This window comes from Balaenoptera borealis, assembly GCF_965194805.1.
Source record: "Balaenoptera borealis genome assembly, chromosome: 3".
In the NCBI taxonomy this organism is placed as follows: domain Eukaryota; kingdom Metazoa; phylum Chordata; class Mammalia; order Artiodactyla; family Balaenopteridae; genus Balaenoptera; species Balaenoptera borealis.
Window position 1 is genome coordinate 5,409,044 of NC_138866.1, and position 26,266 is coordinate 5,435,309.

Consider the following 26,266-nt stretch of genomic DNA (forward strand, 5'->3'; position numbering starts at 1 on the left):
AGCAATTAAAAATAAGGATTTCACGGTGTTTCTGCCCATGTGGGAAAATGCTCCCAATGTAATATCAAGAGAGAAAAGCACAAACCAAAACTGTACACAGTAATAGCTCAATCAGTAGATGTCTGTTTGTACAAGGCCACTGAAAAGGGACCGGAAGGGAGCACAGAAATGTTAATGGAAGTTACTTTGGTGGTTTCTATTTTCCTTCCGTATCCTGGTCTGTATCTGTAAAATTTTCTACAAGAAGAAAGTGTTCCTTTAAAAATCAGAAGACGCAGTAACATTGATTTAAAGTTGTGGTGACTTTGGCTGATTGGAAAGAGAAGTTTCTAGCCGGACACCCTGCCTCGGGCTCTGCCAAGCTTGTGGTTTCATTAGCTCCTCCCACCTCCCAGAAAACCATTCAGCCCTTAGATGCAACGGGGGGATATGAGCTGAAAACACTTGTGTCAGCCCAGCACTGATGGATAGCTTCCCATCACGGAAGGCTTGGATCCCTGTGCGTTTGGGAGGCCTCTTCTTTGTATTGGCATTATTTCCATTCCCTTCTTGTGGCCCCAAATTGGGAGTCAGAGGCCCTCCTCCTCTGGGTCTGGGGCTGCACGGTCCAGAAGTGGGGGCATATGGTGAGGACATCTGTTGAGTTGATGGACCCCAGTCTCTGCATCTTCTTCGCTCCAGCGTCTGCCCAGTCTCTGGCCGTGGTCATTTCCATTCTGATAGAGATGTTAGAAAGAATCATGTCTGTTCATGCAGCTAGGAAGAGGGAGTGTGCGGTTTGTGTGTGTATCTTAGCGTTGTCAGAAGAACCTTATTAGATACTTGGATGATATCCACCCCCCCAAACAGGGTCTTCATTTCCTCCCTGAGTGCCCCTTACCCTCTGATACCCACAGGAACCTCCTGGAGGCTTGCCTTCCGGAAAAAAAATTATTCTCTTTCCAATTTTCAATTTTCCAACTTCACTCCTTTTCTTTATTAAGTGCACTATGGTTACTGGAGAGAAAGAAAGAAAATGACAGCTCTGCCCTGAATTCAGAGTGTCTGGACCCTGCTTTGCATTCCGACTTCAGCCGGCTGGCAGGAAGGGGCCAGGGGGTTCTTTAGACCCAGGGCGGCACCTGGCAGGCTCTGGGCCCTCTGCAGATGTGCCCGTCTGCCCGTGGTCCTCTTCTCACTTATCTACTCGATGCCACCAACCGTAATCCTACACAGTGCCCTAAGATGAGATGACTGCTGGCAAAGGCTCTGTCATGAACCCTGGGAAGGGCACAGGCGAGGGAGGCAGGAAGCCACACGGTTGCCCCCCTGGCTGTGCATCTTGGGTCTCCTCCCAGGCTGAGAAGAAAGTTCATGAGATTATGTATACACATCCTCCCGGCCAAGTTCCTAGCAAGTTCCTAGCTCGTGGTACATGTTCCTGCTCCTGCCTCTAGCCCTGAGCCTCGATGTTACCATGATCAGCATGATAATCATGATACCCACCTAACTGGTGTGGACCCAGTATCACCTTGGATGTGAGGACACCTGGCTTATGGCAAACGCCCAGTGAAAGAGCTCTCGAGGTGTCTAATACAGCTTGAAAGCATTTTGACTTGTCAGAGTGGATGGTACACGTGCTCCCCGCACACAGAGCTTCCATTTTGTCGGTTGAGAACCCCAACATCCTTTTTCCGTCGCCTCCCCTCCGCCATGGATATAGGGCACTCTCTTTGTAGGCACATAATTGCCGAAAGTACAGCTGACCCGGTTGAACCTCTGAGGCTCCCTGGAATCTTGGGAGCATTTGTTAAGACAGCTACAGGTGGCAGATAGGCAAGGAGGATGGCCGCCGCAGAGCGAGAGCTTTTCTGCAAAGACTGTGGCCCTGGGACCTTCCATTACAGGTCCGTCCGTAGCCATGGTTGTCACTGGGGGAGACATGGAAACCTGTCTCCCTGAAAAGCTGGCCGCTGGCCTGGCTTGGGAGAGGGAGGGAGGACGCCAGAGCACTTAAGTTTTCATGGTGGGGGGGATAGCTCGTGCACCTGCCCCCTCCCCCAATTTTTTAAGGTCCGGAAGAGGGTGTCACGGCGCTGCATCCCAGGAGCCACCCTCAGCAGAACGCAGCCGTCCGCGCTCCAGTGGAGGAACTCTGGAACCTTTCCTCCGCCTGGTTGCCTGGTTACAAGATTATCTGTCACCAGTTCCCTGAGGAGGGGGCTTGGCTGGGGAGACACGAGAGGGGGAGTTGGGAGATAGTGTCTGCTGTTGGGAATGCAATGAGTACACTCGATCATATCTAATTCCCATTTATATTACGCCGGACAGCCCCACTGCCCAGCTGCCCTCTTGAAGCCTCGGACCGCTGGGGTTTTTTGATGCATGAATGAAGACTGGGAAGAGGGCCAGGACTTGGCTCATGGGCTTCTCCATCATTTATTAGCTTCTAGTTTTAATTGTTTCCCGACTTCTTTCCAGATATTTATCTAGGAAGAATTGTCAGTTCTTGCTGCGCCGTGCAGATGCGCGGGGCAGGCGCCGGCTGCAGAATTTTAACGGCTTTTCTGGACGGCAGGCAGGATTCAGTTCAGCAGGTGTTGGTAGAGCACCTACTATGTGTCAAGACGGTGCCAAGTGATGAAGGGATTCCGGGATGGATGGAGAGAGGCTCCCACTCCGGAGGGATCTGCTGTCCCTTGGGAGCGGAGTCGGGGTGCTTTACTGGGAAATGTATTTACATTTGGTTTGAGCGCTGCCGTGGCTGCCGGCCCCTGGATGGGTTTGAGCTGTGTGACCTCAGGCAGATTGCTTTATGTCTCTGAGCCTTGGATCCTCCATCTGAACCCGAGGCAGTGACCCTAGTAGGAGTTATCAAATAAATGCTGAGATATGCAGGCCGTTGTATTTGGGGTCCCAGGGAAGGGTCCTGGGTCTCAGGGGTTGTGGGGTGGGGTGATGACAGGATGCTGGGTGGTGAAGTGTAGGCCGTGGGCCTGCTGTTCGCCTTCTGCATTCTGGTCTCATCTGTGAAATGGGGGTGCTGGGGGAAACCCCATGAAGAAAGCGTGGGGAATATCGGGGGAGACATTGGTGGCTTCTCTTTCTTTTCTTCAGAAGAAGCCCTGGGTCAGAGCGGAGCAGCCTGTTGGTGCCTGGGGTGGGTTTGTCGAGGGGACTCAGAAGGCCAGGTTAGGAACCAGGGCTTGACTCACCGAACACACGTGTGACTTGGGAAGTCTTTTTTCCACTGGGCAGCCTCAGTTTCCCCATCCGGTACGTGGGGAGGGCTGGATGACCTTGCTGTTGCCTGCCTTAATTTCACACTTTGGTGGCCTCAGACAGACATGAGTAAATCCTCAGCCACTGGCTCCTCATCCACTGCAGTGAAAGCACGTGACTTGTGGGATGAAACGAGGTCCTGCTGCCCTGGGGCCCGTGGGTGCCCAGTGCCCCTCAGGGTCTGTCGGCTCCTGGGGGCTGCTGTCCCCGAGGGCAGTCGGCCCCCTGGTTGAGAAGACTGGCTCTTGGGCCATAGCGCCCAGGCCCGTGGTCTCTGCTCCCTCACTTCCTACAGGACCTCGGGCCAGACACCTAAACCCTTTGAATCTCACTTTTCTTCCTGTAAGATACAGACATTTGCTTCCTCTTGGGGCCATTTCACAGATGAGGAATGTCACACTGGAGATGGATCCAGAGGAGTCGAGCACCTTGCCCAGGGTCACCCAGCTAACAACCGCCTAGTCGGGAATAGAACCGTGGTGCCTCGTGCATGGTTCAAGGTGCAGGGGCAGCGCTGGATGGCGTCCTGAGTGGCCCAGAGGGATGCCTCCACGGTGGGATGTTTGTCCAGAAGCTCCAGCTTCTTGGCCGGCCAGGTGGAAGTGTGGGCCGTTCACTGACTGCTCCCTCAGCGGCTGGGGACAGTCTGGGGCTGGGAGCATTTGCTCTGTGCTCGGGTTCAAAGGATGGAAGACAGGTGACTGGTGTGGTGGCCCTGCCACCAGCCCTGAGCTTTCCGATGTTGCTTCTTCTCCATCATTTTGGGAGATGGTTCGTGTGCGGGGGACACACACGTTTCTCACAGGGTTCCCAAGGAAATGGGAACTCCTTGAATTTCCAGTTTGCTGTGGCACCATATTGGTTGGCAGAAACCATCAACATCGGGCCCATAGAATGGCTGGATTTCATCGGGGTGGCTGCAGGAAAAGATGGGAGAAAAAATCCTTTGATTTGTCACATTGCTTCTTGAACGTGAGGTTAAAAATCCATTTTCGATTTGGGGGTTTTTAAGAGAGATCCCTTCTGAAATTTGGCCAGAATGATCTGAAACAAAATGATCCCGGACTTGATTAAAAAGTGGTGATATCACACTCTTTTCGTGGTCTGGACTAGAACTTCTGTTAATGGTGGAGTTTGTAAATATGTGTGTTTGGCTCTTGTTTCTTCACTCTGTTTCACTTATTATGTTAGAGGTGGGTTTAATCATTTATTTTATTTTTTAGAAGAGAAGCGTTTTTACAGAAAAGGGTGGTGAGAGGACTGGGGGGAGGTCAGCCCTCTGCAGCCGGAATCTGAGTTCTCCAGCATGTTGTACCAAGTTGATGGTTATTATTCCCCCCCGAAAATAATGTCCTTTTTTACTTGTTTTTAACATTCTGCCCTTGGCATCTGTTCCAGGCATTGTGGATGAACGTAGACTGTGTTCTGACAATGGGTTAAAGCAAGCACTTATTGAAAAGCATTCTCTACTTAATTACATTTCCTTCTTCTGGAAGCTATTTTAATTTTTTTTTATAATCACATGTTAATTGTGTATTAGCGGGGCCTTTCTGATTAGTTGAAAACAGAGTGAAACCTTTGTAAACAACACAGAGAGAAAGAAAGGGGAATGTGTGAAGCAAGACAGTGGTGATGAGCCAGATCCAAGAGGCCGAAATAACTACATTTCTTGACGCCAGGGAGGGGAGGAAATGGTACCTGGAAGTCCTTTTTTTGAGTGACAGCTCCCCTGATGGGGAGGGTGGGACCACGGCTACTGATCAGTGATGGTGAAGGGCGGGCTCATGAGTGCTCCCTCTCCTCCTCCTCCCTCCTAGCCCCATCCTGCTGGCATTCATTCATTCATTCACTCACTCATTCATTCATTCACTCATTCACCCACTCATTCATTCATTCACTCATTTATTCATTCACTCATTCGCTTACCCACTCAGTTCACTCACTCACCTACTCATTTATTCACCCACTCATTTGTTCGTTCTCTCAATTAATCATTCACTCATTTATTCACTCATTCACTTACCCACTCAATTCACTCACTCACCCACCCACTCATTCATTCACTCACTCATTTATTCATTCTCTCATTTAATCATTCACTCATTCATTCACTGACTCACTCACTCATTCATTCACTCATTCACATTCTTACCCATGAATAGCTTCCTCTGTTGGGTGCCGGCCAGATGTAAGATTCTTTACATGCGTGCCCTAGATCCTCAATACAGGTATTAACCTCATTCGTGGAGAAGGAAACTGTAGCTCAGAGTTGAGTTCACGCATTCACGTTCAGCCAAAGCTACCAAGCAGGAGAATCAGATCTGTCGGGCCCAAGGGACTCAACCCCAATGAGGTTCTGAAGTGGCCGTGTCCTTTGCCATCCAGACTTCAGAAGGTCCAGAGATAAGCTGGTACCTGTGTGGGCAGTGGGAGGGAAGGAGGAGCCATCAGGGCTGGGTGTGTGTGAGCGTGAGTGTGTGTGTGCGTGTGTGTGTGGTGGGGGTGAGGTGAAAGGTCACCAGAACTCGCTGGCATTGTTTTATTTTCCGCCTTTTAACAGCTGTATTGAAAGCACCAGCCCCAGTTTACAATCCCTCTTGTGGCGAGAGGGGCCCCCCGAAAGCCGGTCTCTGTTCCCCATGTAAAGGGCTGGGCTTGCAGGGGTTTTGCAGTTCCCAGGCTGTTATTAGGGAAGCGTGGCCCGGGCGCTTCAGATGAAAGTGCTACTGTGTGAGCGCCAGGTTCACCGTGCGCGCTCCAAGGAAACGCTGCCAAGACAGCGTTGTGAACAGGCGCCAAGCAAAACACACGCATTCCGTCCCTTGGAGCCAGCTCACTTCTGCAAATAGAGGAAAAATTGACTTTCTGATTGGGAGTGTTTCTACAACTCAGAAGAATCACTCCAGTGATTGTTCTAAAAATATTCCGGAGGCAGCACGTTCTCCAAGGCCTCGGGATTCTGAGCGGTCCTTAATTGTACTTTTTATGTAATCTCTCCGGATCGTGTTTTTTTTTTTTTTTTTTTTTTTTTTTTAATGGGCTTAAGCTTGCGTGGTCATCCTCTCTGCTCCCTCCTCCCCCTCCCCCAACGCGTCAGGATTGCTGCCTTGTTAAAGAGTGGTGTACGCAGCAGAAACGGTATTTTTATCTCTTTGACTTCAGGAAGTGTATTTGGGTTTTCATCTCCTGCAGCCGCTGTTGCAAGGCTCACGTCTGAGCAGCTGAATCTAGGGCAGCCCCTGACGTCCTGGCGTTGGTGGCCGAGCCCAGTTCTGGAGGGAGGCGTCCGTCAGGCGGACGGTTTTTTGGTGGCAGGCTGGGGGGAGGGGGTGCTGGCACATCGAATGCCCCCTGCTCCCTCTGCCTGTTGAGGCTGGCATTCCCCTTTCCGAGGCACAGAGCTCCCTAGGAGCCCCGGATATTTGCAGCTCCAGGCCGTTCTGGAATTCATATGATTTCTATAATGACGAAATTGACTGGGATTCCACAAGTCCGCTTACTGCCAAAAGTCAATGATGTGGGCCCCTCCTCCTTCTCTTCTCTGGTCTCAGAGTTTCTCTCCACCCTCTTTCTCCCCTCTTTCTCCTCCCCTTCCCACTCCCCGCCTTACCCGCGATTCCCACTTTCCCCTTGCAGTCGGCTTTGCCAGGTGCAGCTTCAGTGCTGCTGGGGAAGCCGGGGTGGGTCTAGCTTAGGATTGGCAGCCCCAGACTGCTGACCTTTGTAGGATGTTCGCCAGCATCCCTGCCTCTACCCACTAGATGCCAGTAACACCGCCACCCTCCTAATCGTGGCCATCAAAAATATCTCCAGACATTGCCAAAATCCCCGAGAGGGGCGAAATAGTCCTCAGTTGAGAACCACTGTTCGAGCTCTTTTTTCTGAACTGGCACTCGCCACAGCCAGGAAAAGGACTGGGGAATATTAGTATCTATTTTTAGGTTCACGAATCACCAAAAATAATAGGGTGGAATCAAAGGCCTTGGAAATGGAGAATGAATTCCCACTGTTGAATTTTCCCCCCAAAGTGTATTTTAAGAAGAAGTCCTGATGCTGGTTTGAGGGGCGACTCTGGTGGGTGGTGGGTGCTGGGTGGTGAGCTCATTGTCGCAGTGATAGCTGCAGGATTTGGAATAGCCAGAGTCTGTACCTTCCAATAATCAAGCAGTTTTCCTCTAAAAAAAATTTCCCAGACTGAGCTTATGAGACAAATCTGCTAGAATTAAGTAACTGATAGTCTTATTGGTAAGTGAACAATTCTGAGGAATTTGCTAGTGTTTCTGGCAACGTACGCTAGGACTTTCTCAGTTTTATTGCCTCTCTTTCCTTCCTCTCTCCCCGCCTCCTCTGCCTCCCTCTCTACCCGCCTGCCTCCTTGCTTCCCTTAGAGATTGTTTCCCCCATGTTAGGAGGGGGACTTGGCCCACTCACGGGCAGTGGCAGCCTCATTTGGATGGCATATGCTGTACCCATGTACAGGAATCCTGTTCTGTGGCCTTAAATGTTGACTAGTTAGTGGGGCATCCAATAGGGTCAGGTGCCAGGTGCCAGGTTTCATTTCACCCATCAGCAGCCCATCTTTGAGAAATCTAGAATTGGGTGGTCAGCGGGTTTCGTGCTGGGCTTCTCTGGAACGCCATGTGGCCAAGTATGCACGTGACAGCGTTAGAGTGATTTCCTGGGCTCAGCCAAAACCCATGCTTCCGCTGGCTTCTTCCCGCCAGCTGGCCGCCCGAGCCAGCCTTGAGGTGCTCCAGCCATTTGGAATTCACGGGACTCCACCTCCCCTGGGGCCTGAGCTCCTCAGCTTGAGATTCTCCAGTGCAAACCCGACAGGACATCCTGGGGGCCTCCTGGCTCCAGATGTACAGTCGGTTTGGGCTGCAGCTCCTCTGCCCCTCCCACCCCACCTCACGCTCTCCCCACCTCTGTCGCCAGCCAGCCTCCACTTGCCCCTGCACATTTCCTCCCGCCCGTGGCGTTGCTACCGCCTTCCTCTGCCCTTGTGGGGTGGGGGCGTGGGGCAGTGCTGTGACCACCACGTGCAGGAGGCGCGTCTGGTCCAGCCCAGTGCCTTGGTTGGGTCTAGCCACTGGGCCACCCAGCCACATTGCTGGGGTTATTGGTGTTTCGAGAGAGGCTGAGTGGTGAGCCCTCACCCGTGTGTGTGTGTGTGTGTGTGTGTGTGTGTGTGTGTGAACCTGTGTGCAGCCAGTGTGGGGGCTGCTAGGTTTCTCTTTCCCATAACCTCCCCTGGCATTTGGTGCATCTCCGAACCCCCTGATTTTCTGATCATGCCGGGCAGCTCCGTTGTGCAGAGGGGCATCTGGGAACTTCGGCACTGTGAGCCGTGCCTGGCGAGGATGACCACCTCCCCACCGCCCTCGGGCTGCAGGAAGCTGGCACCGTGGCAGAGGCAAAGCACCGCAGAAGTGCCGCAGGTTTTTCATATGGAAATGTGAAATAATGGGGTGATTAAATAGAGCTGTATATTAAAGTACATCTGACATTAGAATTACCATAATGTGCTGTAGCCTTAGGCTGAGTACTTTATTTGCCATCTGCGTCGGCCCAAACTCCCCCGGGGAAGCGCTAAAATATTCTGAATAAACTCAGCTCGAGTTCTTATTGAGAGTAAAATACCATTTGTGGCCCGTCGTATTGATTCGTCTTAATTGTGGTGCAGAAAAGAACATTCACTCGCTGGTGACTTTTGTGCTCGGTGACAGGCTGTCTGGAGTTACTGTAACATTGCGGTTGGTTAACCTGGATGGGGCCAGGCGGGCACCTCGGCTCCAGCCGGGATGCCAAGGTGCCAACCCCGGGCGCGCGGCACAGCTGGTGCTTCCTGCCAGGCCCCCTGCTCGCCTCCAGAGAGGGCGCTGGGGAGCAGGGCGCCCACACGGGGGGCAGAGGCCCCTCCCTACGCCTGGCCTCGGCTCCCCGCAACCCGGTGACCAGCCGGGAAAGATGGCGTACTGGAGGAGGTGGTCCTGCAGGGGCGTGACTTCAGTCTCGGCTCTTGGTTGGAGGGCGGTACTAGACATATTTAAGAAAACAAAACTAAAAAAAGAAAAGAAAAAAGAAAAGAATCCACCCCCCGAGGCAGAGTCAAGCTTGGGTGGTTACCGGTTAGTGGCGGTGGGGTCTGGTACCAGTCCTTGCAGCTCTTTTGCGGGGTGGGGGGGGGGGGCGGCATGTGGCGTGGAAGTGTTTATGCGTTAAAGAGACATGACTCAGCGGTGGGAAGCACTTGGTGAGACAGACAGCGCTCCCCCGTTCATAAGGTCCAGTTTTTATCCTATCATCGCCTATCATTATACACAACTTATTCAGATATTCTCCACAAACCTTGGGCTAGCATGTTTTTATCACAAATTCCGAACAAGGGAATAACCTTTCACTTCAGAGACAAATGAGACAGATTTACAGGCGCGCATCTGCTGTTTCCTTGTGTTTTATCAATCCCAGCGGACCCGCACACTTTTGCTCTAACGCACGCCGCTCAGAACAATCTACGTAATATATTACTGCTTGTTTGTGGTGTGTGGCTATGGGTCCCCTCTGCGTTAGCTAACCTGTGTAACTCGGCATCGAGGCTCTCCATAACGTCAGTTACCTCCTCCGAGCTAAACGTACGCTCCATTAAAACGAGGTTTACTGCCCCTGCAGTACTTCTTGGGGTGGAATGTGGAGACTTCTGTGGATTTAAGGAAAGGAAGGATGGAGGCCTGCCTCGTGAAGGAAGTCGTGAACTACAGAGAAGGGAGACTTCCTGTGTCAGCCAGAATGTGTGTGTGAGATGTGCTTGGCGTGTGTACACATGTGCACACGTGTGTACACACTGGCGCTGAAGCACCCAAGCAGCTCACTGCGTGATGGGTTTTGCCTGTTTATTTCTTAATTCACTCTTTATTTTTCCATTAAGTGATAAGGATGGTTTGCTGTATGCCTCCTCTTCATGTTCTCTGCTAAATTCCCGTCCCCAGAATTCTAGAATCCTCTCAGAAAACCCTATACTGCGGGGGAGAGGGTTGGGGGAGTACATTCATCTCTCAGTCCACCAACACCCACTGGAAGAGTGTGGGTCCTTTTCAGAGAAGTCTACAGAAAGCAGATTTCAAGGGAGTCTGACGACGATGCATTCATCTATCTCGGGGAAGACATTATCTCCATCGCATGTGGGAGCCTGGTATGAAGGGGGGGAACTGTATAAAGATGATCTTGAGGAGTGCACTGTAGTTTTCCAAGAATGCTGTAAATGAGTTGCCACGTATAAAATCACTCTGTGTGTCTTGCCTCCGGCTCTTCCATCTGACTAGCACACACCACGGTTCTCACCCTGCCCCGAGATGCCCCCTCCACAGTTAGCGGTGTTGCTTTGTTTCAGGGCTGGGTGGCTGTTTCCTGAGCCTGAACTGCACACCTGGTGTGACCACAGAATCGAGCAGTTGAAGTCAAGACTGTTTGGGGGAAATCTGGGGTGTATGGGGCCTGCAGCCGTAGTTCAGTTTTCATTCTTCCCTGTTCCCCCAAGAGTCTGGACCACCCCATTCCTGAAGGCGGGCTTCTCAGCCGTGGGTGTTCAGATAAGAGCCTTGCTGGAATAATAGAACTTCTGCTGGAGAGGGTGATTTAGAAGCCATCTCGCTTCCTAGGCTAGTGATCCTCATAGATTGGACTTGAAGTTCCCTCTTTGTGTTTTCCACCCCCCAGTTTCATTTCTTTATACACTAGGGTTTCTTAGTTTGGGAAGGGCAGGTCTGGTCTGCAACCAAACTCTCCGAGGGGTTTACCTCCATCCTTTCGTTGTACTGAGATTTTGTTGTACTGAACAGTTCATGATTCAAATAGACCTTGAGTGTGGGCTTGAAAATCTTCATTTAAAAAAAAAAAAAAATCAAAGTTTTCATTGTGATGGAATTTGCAGCAATGGAATTTGGTCTCTCTGCAGCTCAGTTTCTTTGCGTGTTTTCAGAGCCTCCTCAGATGGATCCTGCATCGCCTCTTCAGTTCCACACCCAGGTCCTCCCCTCCGCGAATCTTAAGATCCCACCTCCATGCTTTTGTGCCTGCAGTTTCCTCCACTGGGCACACACTTTCTGTCCTTTCTCTGCACAATGGACTCATTTTTCCTTCTGAGCTGAGTTCCAGGGTCTCCTCCTGCGAGAAGTCCCCCCCGATCCTCCCAGGTTGTCAGTCTCTCCTCCTCTGGGCCCTGCACCGTGTGGCACACCCTTTCTTAGTGAACTAGTGGCCTGAGCCCTTACTGCATGTTTGTGGAGTCAAGAGCCTCTTGCCCTGGACTGCAGGCTCCGCGTGGGCATCCCTCCTGAGCTCAGTGCGGGCCTGGCAGACGACACACACTGCCTGCATGTGTAGAGTAAAGGTAGGAAGGGAGGAAGGAACAAAGGAACAGACATGTGGAGAAGAGCCTCTCAGCTTTTGCTCCAGTGGTACGGTTTCTGGGTGCAGATGTAGTGTTGTGCAGACCTTGGGTGTTGTCCTGAGGGGCTTCCTGGCTTTTTAGGAGGAGAATGAGAACACCGAGAGCGGGGCATCTTCTTCACGTTTACGATTTAGCCCTGGGTTTGGAGGGTGAGTGTGGGTGAGTGAGGACAGCCCTGCACAGGGAACCCTGCAGAATGAGCAGGGGATGCCTCGGATGGAAACACTCTTGCACAATTCTCCGCAGGTCCTTGCCTTTCTCATCGCCTCTCCTATCTCCCAGGCCCTGCCTGCTTCTGCAGCCAACAGAGCTGCTTTCTCTTTGGTGCCCCCCGAGGGTGTTCACGCAGGGCTCTCCACCCCGAGTGCCTTCCCTGCTGGATCTGGGCCAGTGCCACTCTCCCTGTGTCTGGCTTGAACTCACCTCCACGCGGTGTTTCCTGCCTGCCTCTTCCCTGGATGCTCTGAGGTCACTCGGCAGATCCTGCTCTGCCTCAGAATCCTTTGTGTCCACAGCTTAACCCACCCCTGCTCCCCCCGACCCCCACCTGTGGCTGATCCCTCCAAGTAAGTAGGTCCTGTTGTGGTCCTAGCACTTAGCACATGGTGACCGGATGGATGAGTGAATGAATGAATGAATGAATGGGAAAGGGATGTCCCTAGACCATTTGGGACAAGATCAGATTTCCTTGGGTTTAGTAACTTCCCAGGATGCTGCTTTTACTCTGCTGGGGTTCTTGTGCCCCCGGCTGTCTAGGGGGATGCTGGGGCCTCGGTTTGAGGCTGTTGTGAAGCCTGAAGGCCCAGTCCTCCAGCCCGAGGTAACTCCGGGCATCGGAAGCACAAAGCTGACCTCTGCCGCAGGGATGCTCTCAGGTTGAGTGGACCGCAGTGGGGTGAGGTTTCTTACTTGTGGGGCCTCTCGATTCTCAGCCAAGCTCCACGTGGCATTTCCTGCAAAGAGCCTCCAGCTTGCGGCACCGGCCAGCTCGCTGGTGTGCTCGGGGGCAGGTGGAATGGTGTGCTGTGGCTGGTTCAGGGCCGGTTACGGCAGAGTTTGCAGGCCTAGTGGAGGGGCAGCCGGTGTGTGTCAGACACGACCCAGGCCCTGGGCTCAGACCCAGCCGTGAATCTGGGCTCTGCGACCCACAGGCTGTCTGACCCGGGGCCCCTCACTTAACTGTGATGAGACTGAGTTTCTCTTTTATATAAGATCTGGATTAGAGCCCACTTTCCAGAGTGGCTGTGAGCGCCCACAGGTCCACCTCTGGCACACGCAGTGGTACGTGAGTCAAGCCCACCAGAGTCAAAGGCAGGTGATGACAGCGTGGTGATCAGTGTCGAGCAGCATTCCCCCAAGGCTGTGGGGATCAGAGGGGGCTACGCTTGGGCTGTGTCTAAGAAGATGTTTTGCAGGGAGAGGAGGAAAGGCAGGTATTCCAGGCAGCTGAAACGGCAGGTGCAAGGAGGTGTGTGATGCACGGGCAAGGAGAGGACCAGGAGGGTGGGGGGCCAGCGCGTGAGTGGGCAGTGAGTCCGGCCGGATCCTGACGGCTGAGAGCCTGGCGCTTCCTCCGGGCAGCAGGGGCCGTCAGGGCTGTGATTTGGGAGGGCCGCTGGCCCGCTCGCCCACTCTGCCAGGGCGGCTTAGAGGTGGATGGGGGCGGTGGCGGAGCGTCTGGGTTCTTTGGAGTCACCTGGATCCCAGCATCCTCTGGTGGTTGGAACACAGCCAGCGGAGAGGCGTGGGCATGCTGGGCGGAGTCCTGCCCAGCGAGCCCGGGAAGCGGGGTCGTGTTGAGTGCTGAGCTGGGCCCTGCTCCAGAGGCGGCCTCGCCTGGAGGGCAGACTGTGCAGCCTGGGAAGGTTCACCCAGACCTGGGCAGACGCCCTTGTTCTGCCTGTGATGACTTTAGCCACGCTGACCACGGGGGAGCAAACAGACAGAACACAGCTAACACAGGCACCGGCAATTCTGAAGCACGTGTGCGTTCGTCACCCTGCTGGTGGCCGGAGTTGCGGCAGTGGGCAAGATCAGCTCAGCCCCGGTCCTCAGGGAGCTTGGAATCCAGACCATATGATGAATTTTAAATAAATAACCCAAGGCCAGTCACGTGGCCTCCGGCAACTTACTTGCGGTCTCTGAGCCTTTTATTGCTCCTGTAAGTGGTCACGGGCAGAGAGTTATCATGAGACTACATGGGGTGAGGCAGGTTCTAAACCCCAAAGTCAGCCAAGCCCTTGCATGCCTTTCTCTCCCAGCACCTTGAACTTGGCCCTAGCAGCATTCAGACTTTTCATGAAATAATTGAGAGGGTTATTAGGTGCTCTCGTCTCCCCCTGGAATTCGAGAGCTGCATCCCTCGATACCAGCAGAATACCTAGTGGATAAAGGGTGCCCAGCTCCTACTTGTTCAATGAATGAATGAAAGGCAAGTGCAGGCATTGCTCTCAGCAGGACACATCCTGCTACCTAGTCCACTCAGCCCTATCTATCTTGGTTCCCCCCACTTAGTGGGCTTATGTGAGCTGGGATCCAGGGATGGCAAAGAGGCAGACGCACACTCTATGTGGTGGTAATGGCTGTCTGGAGCTCTGGGTTAAAGAGGATTCCGAGGCCTGGTGGGGGAGTGTGGGGATGGATTGGCAATGTCTGCCACGGGCATTGGCGGAGGGGCAATGGCTGTGTTAGACTGAGGCTGCCTCAGCACTTCATCACCAGGGAGACCATTTAATAGTAGTAGTAGTGCTACTGCTGTCACCACCAGAAGCAACACCCAACAAAGGGCATCTATTACTTTTCCATGAGATAATTGGCCTGATTTCACCAAGTTCTTGCAATTCTAGCCGAGAACAACACACCTCCACATTTCACTAGCATGTGGCTGGAACGAAAGGTAAGATCCCGAGGCACACACAACTGCCCTGTCTCCTACCCTAGGGTCCCTTGACTTGGGAGGGGCCCAGGTCTGCACCCTTTCCTCTTTTGACTAAGCTTTTATCTAGAGCACAGCTGGCTGTGTGGCTCTGGGCTGATCACCTTATCTCTTCCAGTCTTCAGTTTCCTCATCTGTGAAATGGTGCTGATGACAGTTCTTGACCTTGGGAGTTGTGAGGACAGTTCTCCTTAGCTACAGGCAGCTCGTGTAAGGGTTTAATGATGGTTTCTTGTTACTGCTGTTATTATTGCCTTAGCTCCACCTTCTCTCTTGCAGAGGCTGAGGTTTTGTTTGATAGGATGCTTTCAGAACAAGCAGGGATGCTTATAGATTTCATAGGTGACTGTGCTCAGAAATGATATGAACACAAAACTTACAGAGTTCCCCAAGGAAACCAACTGACATTTTCTTTCTGGGATCATGAAAGGGAAGACAGTCTTTAAACTAATAAGGGGTCTACACATCTAGAGATAATAGTGACAATAATGATGAACGTTTTGGCACTGAGGAGATGGCATTGCTAGTGGGCATAGATTCTGGAGGAGGATTGGGTGGTTGGCCAATGAATCCAGCCCTCTCCTTGGGCACTGGGTACCCTAAAATCCAGAGAGGGGAAGGGGCCTGCCACAGGGAGACCCTGGATCTAACAGCCTGCCCCAGAATCCGGCTGCCGGTGTCTCATGACCCCTTCACCAGGTCCTGAGTGGCACGTTGCCCTGTAGGCTCACCTGCTCTCTTAACCATCTCCACTCCAGGGACGAGGCCCGTGGTGGACCCGACTGGGCTCCATGAAAGGGTAATCGATGCCCTTCACTGGGAAGACACACACAGTGTGACAGGAGGACCTTTTCACTGTGCAACAGGCCCTGACAAGTGTAAAGAGAATGATCTCAGGTGGTGCTGTGGGGGGCGGGGCAGCTGGGATGGAGCCAGGGCTCGGGAAGCCTGAGCGGGGACATGGCCCTCCCCTTGCTGGCTGGGGGACTCTGCTTCTCTGAGCTGCAGCACCATCACGTGCCAGCAGGGAGGTGGTCCTTGCCTGGCCTCCCTCAGCGGTCGTGTGAGTGACGCTGAAATGCGCTAATGGCTGTGAAAATGCCAAACCAACTGTCAAGTGCTTTGCAAACTGTAGAGGGCCACGTGAAGCCAAGACCCAGTTCTTTCTTCAGTGTCCAAGTGTCAGGACTCTCATTTTTGCCTCCAGCTTTGGGAGGAGAAAGGCCCTGGCTGGTGATCACCCCAGGCCCTGCTTGAGCTGGGAGGTGGTGTCTGCTTGTGGCTTCTGAGTAGCCGTGAACCACTAAATCCCCTGCAGGCAGGAATACCCTTCTACTGGGTATCACTTGGCCTTAGGAGAGCCCTCTTAAATTATTGCTCTCAATTATGGCCTTTTTACTGAATAATAACTCAATGAAAGGTGTGCTTTTTATTGAACATCCCTGATACCTTTATTGGTATTATTAGAGTAACCAGCATAATAAGGAAGAACAATTATTTAAATGCTCATTAAAAAAAGAAAAAAAAAACTACTACTAGCAGAGGGGGGGTGGTAGCACTTCACTGCAGGAGCCCAATTGCGTGTTTGTTCCCAAGAGTCACGATAAAAAATTATGTTTCCTCAACGTTTGCAAGTTTCTACTTCCCTGGAACCTCTAATGCATTAGGCAGGCTGCATTAAAATTCCTCCAGGGGAGAGGGTGTGGAGAAAAGGGAACCCTCTTGCACTGCTGGTGGGAATGTAAATTGATACCGCCACTATGGAGAAGAGTATGGTGGTTCCTTAAAAAACTAAAAACAGAACTACCATATGACCCAGCAATCCCACTCCTGGGCATATACCCTGAGAAAACCATAATTCAAAAAGAGGCATGTACCACAATGTTCATTGCAGCTCTGTTTACAATAGCCAGGACATGGAAGCAACCTAAGTGTCCCTCGACAGATGAATGGATAAAGAAGATGTGGCACATATATACAATGGAATATTACTCAGCCATAAAAAGAAACGAAATTGAGTTATTTGTAGTGAGGTGGATGGACCTAGAGTCTGTCACACAGAGTGAAGTTAAGTCAGAAAGAGAAAAACAAATACTGTATGCTAACACATATATATGGAATCTAAAAAAAAAAAAGGTTCTGAAGAACCTAGGGGCAGGAGAGGAATAAAGATGCAGCTGTAGAGAATGGACTTGAGGACACTGGGAGGGGGAAGGGTAAGCTGGGACGAAGTGAGAGAGTGGCATGGACATATATACACTACCAAATGTAAAACAGATAGCTAGTGGGAAGCAGCTGCATAGCACAGGGAGATCAGCTCGGTGCTTTGTGTCCACCTAGAGGGGTGGGATGGGGGGGTGGAAGGGAGACACGAGAGGGAGGAGATATGGGGATATATGCATATGTATAGCTGATTCACTTTGTTATACAGCAGAAACTAACACACCATTGTAAAGCAATTATACTCCAATAAAGATGTTAAAAAAGAAAAAGAAAAGAAAATTCCTCCAGGGTTTTATTACTGCCAGAGTTACACTGAAAGGCATCCCTGAAACACCCACTGCCAGGTACAAGATGGATAATAAAAAACAAAACATGCAAAGCCCAACCATAACATGTGCGTAGTGATGTGTGAATTTTATAGGGTGTGTCCACATGCGCGATCTCATTTGCTCCCCCAGCCCTCTTTGGAAGCAGATATGTTATTCCCACTCTACTGATGAGGAAACAGAGGCTCAGAGAGGTTAAGTGACTTGATCAACATCACTCTGCTGGGAATGTCAAGGCGGAGGTATGAAGTCACGCTGCTGTCCAGGGTTCTCTTTAACAGAGATCACAGGGAGCGTTTCGAATTTGAGAAAAACACAGGGCCTCCCTTGAAAGCCAGGAGAGCAAAAGAAGACCCAGTGTGGGTTTCTGCCAACGGATACCAAAAATGTCTGAGAAAGGAGAAAGGAAGGAAGCAAGCAAACAAGACACGGGCCCTGGGTTCTGAGTCGCCAAGCCCGATGTAGTGATCCAAATGCAGCTGACGTTTCTAGGCCTCTAAGCCAGGTTTGGCGTCGCTGGGTAAGTCGCTTCAAAATAACCTAGGTGTCGACCTCTCAGTTGGAATGTCGGCAGCCACAGTGGCAGCGTGTCGGGACATGGATCCTGTCTGGGCCACCAACAAAGTCGGCACCTGGTAGAGCTTCCAGCTCACCTCTGGGCAGGTGGCCCTGAGCTCCAGGAGGGGGGCAGCCCTGAGTCCGAAGCAGCCCTCTCACCGAGGGTCTTCCGCTGCATTTAAAAATGAGCCATGGGTGACTGTGTGTGTTGGGGCTTTAAAATATTTAGTGAGTTTTTGAACAGAAAAATGTTCCGAGCGGCTCTTCAAAGGCTTCCTGACATTGTTCTCAAAAGTGAGCAGCCCCAGTGCTCAAGGCTACTTCTAGGTAAGAGATAACCATGAAGTGGTAACATGGAAATGAACATTTTATTTAAAAAAGAAAGTTACGAAGGAGAGCGGAAAGTGCGTTGTCTAGGGAGGGCCTTTGAGGGCTGGGAGATTTTAAAAACATCGGAAGCTGTCAGATACTGGGAAGACTGGCACCTGCAGTGAATCTTGCCATGGCGTGGAGAGAAGTGTGGGAGCCAGATGGGTTCAGGCGTGCGGGAAAAGAGCTTACCCCGGCTTGACGAGGGACCCTGGAATCCTATTCAAGGGATACACACAGAGCTTTTCTCCCCCTGATGGTGAATTCCGGACAGTTAACTTCCTCCCGGTTGCTCCGAGTTAGAGTTTTAGCAGTGTTTTTTGCTCTTTTTTTTTTTTTTAAACAAAAAGTGGAAACATCTGAACTCTTTAGGACATGCAGATACATGCTTCTCAGCAGCTGCCGTTTGAGTTAAAAAACATATATATTTTAATTGGCCATTTCATTCCTGGCCTGCCTGAGAGTTTTGCATTGTCTTCTGATACCCACATTCCTCACGGGCAGGAGAACTTTCTAGAAAATGTGTAGCCATCAGAAGAAGAAACAGGAAGTGCTCTGGAGAGACCCAAGGAAATGAAGATGATGAAAAAAGAGACTGGGGGAAGGCAGGCGGCCCGTCTTAAAAACCCGAGGAACCAAAGCAGCTGTGTGCAGTAACTTGGTCAATGAGAGTGGCTGGAGCCGAGGTGAAGGGTACAGCGTGCTCCTTAATTGCAAGATCTATGACCTTGTGGGAGGTGGTGCTTCATTTGTGTTATTAGCTCCTGTGTCAGTAAGGGACTTTTCCTTTATCTTCTTATTTATTACTTATTTATTCTGCCTTGCTCCAGAAGAGGATTTGAGGAGGACTCTAAATATTGTGGCTTCTGGCCAGCTTTCCCATGAGGCTGTCTGAGGGGAAGAGTTCTGTCCCCCACACGCGTTAACTAATAAGCCAGGACAGGAGATGGTGCCTCCGAGAAGCTGGCGCTCTCTGCCATAGCGGGGTGGCACGGAGGACGGGAAGACTGCGGTGTCCGTGTGGCCTTACCGCTCCCGCAGTGAGGACCACGGCCGCCCAGGGCCTTGGGAAGGAAAGGCCCCGTTTCCAGGTGGGGAAATTCTCCCCAGGGGCTCCAGCGTGGGGAACTGAGTTACACAGACATACTGGGAGGAGGAAGTTACCCGGACACCCTGGAGAAAGAAAATTGCCTCAGAAGTTCTCCTGGAGCTGTGTTTAAAAGTGAGGTGAAGCTGACCTTCGGAATTCTTTTTTCCTTTTTGTCCTCCCCGCCTCCCCCCACCTCTCCTGGTCTCCTCACTACCAAACACACAGACACATGTCCTATTGCACAGGAGTGTGCAGTGATGCCCAGAGACCACCAGCCCTGGAGGGCAGGTCTTGGTTTCCAGTGGTGGGTGATCTGGCCCAGTTGCTTCTGTGTCTGGGAGAATCTCCACCCTGCCCCCCTGCCCCTGGACAGCCCGCACACACTGCATGGCTCAGGGAGGTCCAGGCCCCTTGGACCTTGGACCTTGGGAGAGGTCAAGTTTAACCTGTATGGAACTCGGGACGTTTGGTCCCAGAGCCACTTGGATTTTACTGCTAAGGGTGAAGCCCCCAAGAAACATGATTCGTGGCTGGAAAACCAAAAAAATTCGTCTCTGTACGGGATTTCAGAAGTCCTTAATCTTCCAGGGAGTGGCTGAGATGGGGATTGTCTGCTCCAGCCCGCCCCGCTGTACGCGCCCCTCCCCTTACTGATACGGGGTATGAAAATTAACATGCACATTTGGCTCCACCAGGGAGTTTGCGGCTACCGTGCTTTATCAGCGTTAAAATCTTCCAGGTACAAGAAAGTTTGAAAAAACAAAAAGGGGTATTTCAAGATCTCAGCCGTGATGTGTTCCCTTTTCCTTCCCCGGCCAGTGAGCAAATCTGATGGTGGAAGGCAGGACCTGCCCACACCTGTCCTGTTCACGTGAAGCATTAGGAGAAGAGGTTCAGGCTGGAGAAGCAGCCAGTTTCACCCGCAGGTTGAGGACGTTGGCCAAAAAAGAGGTTCTGGTTGGAAGGTCCGGGCTCCATTTTGTGATGACCCTAATGATGGACGAAGACAGGGACGCTTTGGCTCCATGCCACCAGCGTCCCCTAAGACTGGCTCCCGATGTCACCAGAGCCAGTTTGTAACAAATCCACACTTGCCACCATTAATCCTGACTGTCCTGTCAGATGTGACATTCTTTCACTCAGTGTTTCTGGCAAAGGACCTCACCCCTCCCCCTCCCCAGGGGTCTCTGGAGGCCAGATTCCACACTGTGGTTAGGGGTGTGTGTGTGTGTGTGTGAGGCCAGGAGGGCAATGGTGGGGGGAAGCTGTCACCCAGTAGTGATGTTCATGACATGCCGAATGCCTTCTGTTCCTACGCATCCGTGTTTAAATTTGACAGCGCTTTCTGCACGGACCCTGGTGTATGAAACCCCGGGATTTCCTGTAGTTAAAATCCCAAATGATCAGAGGTATCAGCCGTTTCTCTTAAAATGTTTGCAAGGCGATTTGGTTTGATTTGTGCTTCTTAGAACTTCTTTGGATCAAAGATTGCCTAGTCAGTGACTGGGGGGGGGGCGAGGGGAGGGGGCAGTTTTGCCCCCCAGGGAGGTTTGGCAGTGCCTGGAGAGATTTTTGATCCTCATGATTGGGAGGGGAGGGAGTGCTACTGGCTTCTAGTGGGTAGAGGCCAGGGCTGCTGCTGAACATCCTACAAAGCACAGGGCGGCCCCCGGCCCCCAGGCGGAGAATCATCAGGGTCTACATGTCAGTAGTGCCTTGCTTGACAATCTCTGGTCTAGACCGTGGCCAGTGTGAAGGTAGCCCTGAACGGCTGAAATCTGCCCTGCTATCTTTTATGCAGTCCAGCCTTTCCATACTTCCTGTTACTGGAATCAGGCATTCTCACAAACACATCTCCTTTGGCTTCTGAGGCGATGGGCTTAAGGACACCGTATTTTAGGGGCACAGAGGGATGTCTACCGAATTGGAGTAAATTGCTGAGGTCACACGCCTGGTCCGGGCTTTGCCGGGGCCGCCAGCCCACAGAGCAGGCTTCTTCAGCCCCTCTGCCGGGGATCTGCCAGGGGGTCGCAGGCCCGGGCCTGCTCAGAAGCCGTCCCGCTGCTGCCGCCCTCAAGAGCCGCGGATCCCGGGACGCACTCGGCCCCGGCTCGCCTCCAGGTCAGTGGCCCCGTGGTGCGCGAGCCCCCGTCCTCCGCTTCTCACGCTCTCTCTGCCTTTCCGTCCGTGTGTCTCCCCAGGTAAAGATGAGCCTTCCAGCTACATTTGCACAACATGCAAGCAGCCCTTCAACAGCGCGTGGTTCCTGCTGCAGCACGCGCAGAACACGCACGGCTTCCGCATCTACCTGGAGCCCGGGCCGGCCAGCAGCTCGCTCACGCCGCGGCTCACCATCCCGCCGCCGCTCGGGCCCGAAGCCGTGGCCCAGTCCCCGCTCATGAATTTCCTGGGCGACAGCAACCCCTTCAACCTGCTGCGCATGACGGGCCCCATCCTGCGGGACCACCCGGGCTTCGGCGAGGGCCGCCTGCCCGGCACGCCGCCGCTCTTCAGCCCGCCGCCGCGCCACCACCTGGACCCGCACCGCCTCAGCGCCGAGGAGATGGGGCTCGTCGCCCAGCACCCCAGTGCCTTCGACCGAGTCATGCGCCTGAACCCCATGGCCATCGACTCGCCCGCCATGGACTTCTCGCGGCGGCTCCGCGAGCTGGCGGGCAACAGCTCCACGCCGCCGCCCGTGTCCCCGGGCCGCGGCAACCCTATGCACCGGCTCCTGAACCCCTTCCAGCCCAGCCCCAAGTCCCCGTTCCTGAGCACCCCGCCGCTGCCGCCCATGCCCCCCGGCGGCACGCCGCCGCCCCAGCCGCCGGCCAAGAGCAAGTCGTGCGAGTTCTGCGGCAAGACCTTCAAGTTCCAGAGCAATCTCATCGTGCACCGGCGCAGCCACACGGGCGAGAAGCCCTACAAGTGCCAGCTGTGCGACCACGCGTGCTCGCAGGCGAGCAAGCTCAAGCGCCACATGAAGACGCACATGCACAAGGCCGGCTCGCTGGCTGGCCGCTCCGACGACGGGCTCTCGGCCGCCAGCTCCCCGGAGCCCGGCACCAGCGAGCTGGCCGGCGAGGGCCTCAAGGCGGCTGACGGCGACTTCCGCCACCACGAGAGCGACCCGTCGCTGGGCCACGAGCCTGAGGAGGAGGACGAGGAGGAGGAGGAGGAGGAGGAGGAGCTGCTGCTGGAAAATGAGAGCCGGCCCGAGTCGAGCTTCAGCATGGACTCGGAGCTGAGCCGCAACCGGGAGAACGGCGGCGGCGGCGGTGGTGGCGGGGTGGCCGGGGTGCCGGGCGCGGGTGGCGGCGTGGGCGGCGCGGCCAAGGCGCTGGCCGACGAGAAGGCGCTGGTGCTGGGCAAGGTCATGGAGAACGTGGGCCTGGGCGCGCTGCCGCCCTACGGCGAGCTGCTGGCTGACAAGCAGAAGCGCGGCGCCTTCCTGAAGCGCTCGGCGGGCGGCGGGGACCCGGGCGACGACGACGACGCGGGCGGCTGCGGCGACGCGGGCCCGGGCGGCGCGGTCAACGGGCGCGGCGGCGGCTTCGCGCCGGGCGCCGAGCCCTTCCCGGGCCTCTTCCCGCGCAAGCCGGCGCCGCTGCCCAGCCCCGGGCTCAACAGCGCGGCCAAGCGCATCAAGGTGGAGAAGGACCTGGAGCTGCCGCCCGCCGCGCTCATCCCGTCCGAGAACGTGTACTCGCAGTGGCTCGTGGGCTACGCGGCGTCGCGGCACTTCATGAAGGACCCCTTCCTGGGCTTCACGGACGCGCGCCAGTCGCCCTTCGCCACGTCGTCCGAGCACTCGTCCGAGAACGGCAGCCTGCGCTTCTCCACGCCGCCCGGGGACCTGCTGGACGGCGGGCTGTCGGGCCGCAGCGGCACGGCCAGCGGGGGCAGCACGCCGCACCTGGGCGGCCCGGGCCCCGGGAGGCCGAGCTCCAAGGAGGGCCGGCGCAGCGACACGTGCGAGTACTGCGGCAAGGTGTTCAAGAACTGCAGCAACCTGACGGTGCACCGGCGGAGCCACACCGGTGAGCGGCCTTACAAGTGCGAGCTGTGCAACTACGCGTGCGCGCAGAGCAGCAAGCTCACGCGCCACATGAAGACGCACGGGCAGATCGGCAAGGAGGTGTACCGCTGCGACATCTGCCAGATGCCCTTCAGCGTCTACAGCACCCTGGAGAAACACATGAAAAAGTGGCACGGCGAGCACTTGCTGACTAACGACGTCAAAATCGAGCAGGCCGAGAGGAGCTAAGCGCGCGCGGGCCACCCCCCCACCCCCACCCCGCGCACCTGTACAGTAGCCCCGTTGCCAAGCGAGAGAATGCTGACCTGACACTTGCCTCCGTGTCGCCGCCGCCGCTCGGCACCCCCTGCGAGCCCCTGGGGCCCCAGGGGAGGCGGCCCTCCAACCTAACCTGTGTCTGCGAAGTCCTATGGAAACCCGAGGGTTGATTAAGGCAGTAAAAATTGTGGAGCCTTTTAACTGTGCAATAATTTCTGTATTTATTGGGTTTTGTAATTTTTTTGGCATGTGCAGGTACTTTTTATTATTATTCTTTCTGTTGAAATTCCTTTAAGAGATTTTGTTGGGTATCCATCCCTTCTTCAGTTTTTTTGTGTTTTTTTTGGTTTTTTAAAAACTCAGTAGTAGCCTGAGCGATGACTCCCGAGCTATGTAGAGGGGAAGCATATATTTTAAATTATAATTTGGGGGGGGGGAGGGCGCTGCTTTTTTGAAATCTAAGCTAAGCATGTGTAATTTCTTGTGAAGAAGCCAACACTTAAATGACTTTTAAAGTTGTTTACTTTTTTATTCCTTTTTTTTTTTGTCCTGAAATAAAAAGTGGCATGCGTTTTTGCTTTTGTTTTTGTTTTGGGGGAGGGGGTGGATGAACAGCGGATAACAATCTTTAAAGTTGTAGCACTTTGTTTCAGAATCGGAAAGGAGATGTAGCACTGATGATGTCCCGAGTAACAGAGGCCTTTTCTGTGTTGATTTCAACTTTGCAATCCATAAGGAAACCTTTGAGTGGTGGGGGGGGAGAGGCCCTCAGAAAACTCAGCACTGCCAGAGAAACAGGAGTTTTTGAGGGCTGCCCCTGGGAAATGGCCCAAGAGCATTCTAAAATTGTGCATTCCCAGCAGATCCCGTACTTTTCTCAGAATGTCGGTGGGCCCTGGGATGCCATCTCTGCTATTTGCCGTAGATTCGACTAAATAAAATGGGCTGAGGGTACTTTTGGGGGTAGACGGTGGTGGCCTGCAGTGACACAGAAAGGAGAGAAACCAACGGTGTTCTTTCAGGTTTCTTCTGGCTTGACAGCTTCTCTCTCTCTCTATCACCCCCACCACAGAAATCCGAAGTCATACATTGCTGCCAGTGACAACTGATCGTTTCCCAAGCAGACAAGTGTACTGATGGTGAATTGAGGGAAATTACTATTCTCTCATGTAATGCACACTGATGACATTGTACGGACGGGGGTTGGGGGGGGAGTGGGGGGAGGATCTTGCCAATTTCAGTTCCCTTTTACTGGAAAACGGGAAGAGTTCCATCCGAAGGTGCCCAGCGCTACTTCCCAGGTTTTTTTTGTTTTTTTTTTTTTCTATCCCATTAGGTTGGAAGGTACTAAACATTGGACTGTTAAGATTAGACATTTGAATTCTGTTGACCCGCACTTTAAAGCTTTTGTTTGCATTTAAATTAAATGGCTTCTAAACAAGAAATTGCAGCATCTTCTTCTTTTTGGCCCAGAGGTGGGTTAAACTGTAAGGGATGGCTGAGACTGAGTGTCAGTATTGCTAAGCGTGGCATTCACAATACTGGCACTATAAAGAACAAAATAAAATAATTTATTGGACAGTTTTTCTACTGCCATTCAATTTGATGTGAGTGCCTTGAAAACTGATCTTCCTATTTGAGTCTCTTGAGACAAATGCAAAACTTTTTTTTTTTTTTGAAATGAAAAGACTTTTTTTTAAAAAAAAGTAAAACGAGAAAAGTACATTTCTTTAGAAACAAACAAAGCCACATTTACTTTAAATAAATTTTCAAAAATCCTGGTTGAAGACATGAAAATGCCATAAGACCCAATCAAATGAAGAAATAAACCCAGCACAACCTTGGATATCCATTAGCTGAATTATCCTCAGCCCCTTTTGTCTGTGGGACAACGCTGCTTAGATGTGGAGTGGAGGTGATTTACTGCTGAATTAAAACTCAAGTGACACAAGGTACAAGTTGATATCGTTGAATGAAAAACAGAACAAAAACAATTCAGGAACAACGGCTAATTTTTTTTCTAAAGTTAAATTTAGTGCACTCTGTCTTAAAAATACGTTTACAGTATTGGATACATACAAGGGTAAAAAAAAAATTGTGTGTATGTGTGTTGGAGCGATCGTTTTTTTCAGAGTTTGCTTAATAGGTTATAAAAAGATGCCACAGTGGCTGCGTGTATATTGTTTTCTTTTGGTGACGGGGTTTTAGTATATATTATATATATGAAAATTTCTTGATTACTGTAAAAGTGGACCAGTATTTGTAATAATCGAGAATGCCTGGGCATTTGACAAAACAAGAAAAAAAAAAAACCCTTTTCTTTTCCTTGAAAATGTTGCAGTAAAATTTAAATGGTGGGGTCTATAATAATTTGTTCTTGTCACAGTAACTGTAAAGTCGGAGTTTTAGTAAATTTTTTTCTGCCTTGGGTGTTGAATTTTTATTTCAAAAAAAAAAATGTATAGAAACTTGTATTTGGGGATTAAAAGGGGATTGCTACACCATGTAGAAAAAGTATGTAGAAAAAAAAGTGCTTAATATTGTTATTGCTTTGCAGAAAAAAAAAATCCACATTTCTGATCTGTACTTATTTTTCTCCTCCCACCTCTCTCTGGAATGGATATATTGGTTGGTTCATATGATGTAGGCACTTGCTGTATTTTTACTGGAGCTTGTAATTTTTTAACTGTAAGCTTGTCCTTTTAAAAGGATTTAATGTACCTTTTTGTTAGTGAATTTGGAAATAAAAAGAAAAAAA

The 26,266-nt window shown here is 52.2% G+C and overlaps 1 protein-coding gene across 13 annotated transcripts in view; it reads left to right on the forward strand.

Moving 5' to 3' along the window:
• The window catches only part of BCL11B (BCL11 transcription factor B), a 93,375-nt gene extending 69,778 nt beyond the window's left edge, over positions 1 to 23,597 (forward strand). For all 13 annotated transcript variants that reach the window (XM_082386300.1, XM_082386307.1, XM_082386299.1 and 10 more), the window contains one exon: positions 21,413 to 23,597. In XM_082386300.1, coding sequence (XP_082242426.1) covers positions 21,413 to 23,478 — 2,066 coding nt within the window. In that variant the 3' untranslated portion in view covers positions 23,479 to 23,597. The remainder of the gene's footprint in view (positions 1 to 21,412) is intronic.
• Positions 23,598 to 26,266: the final 2,669 nt, after the last annotated feature.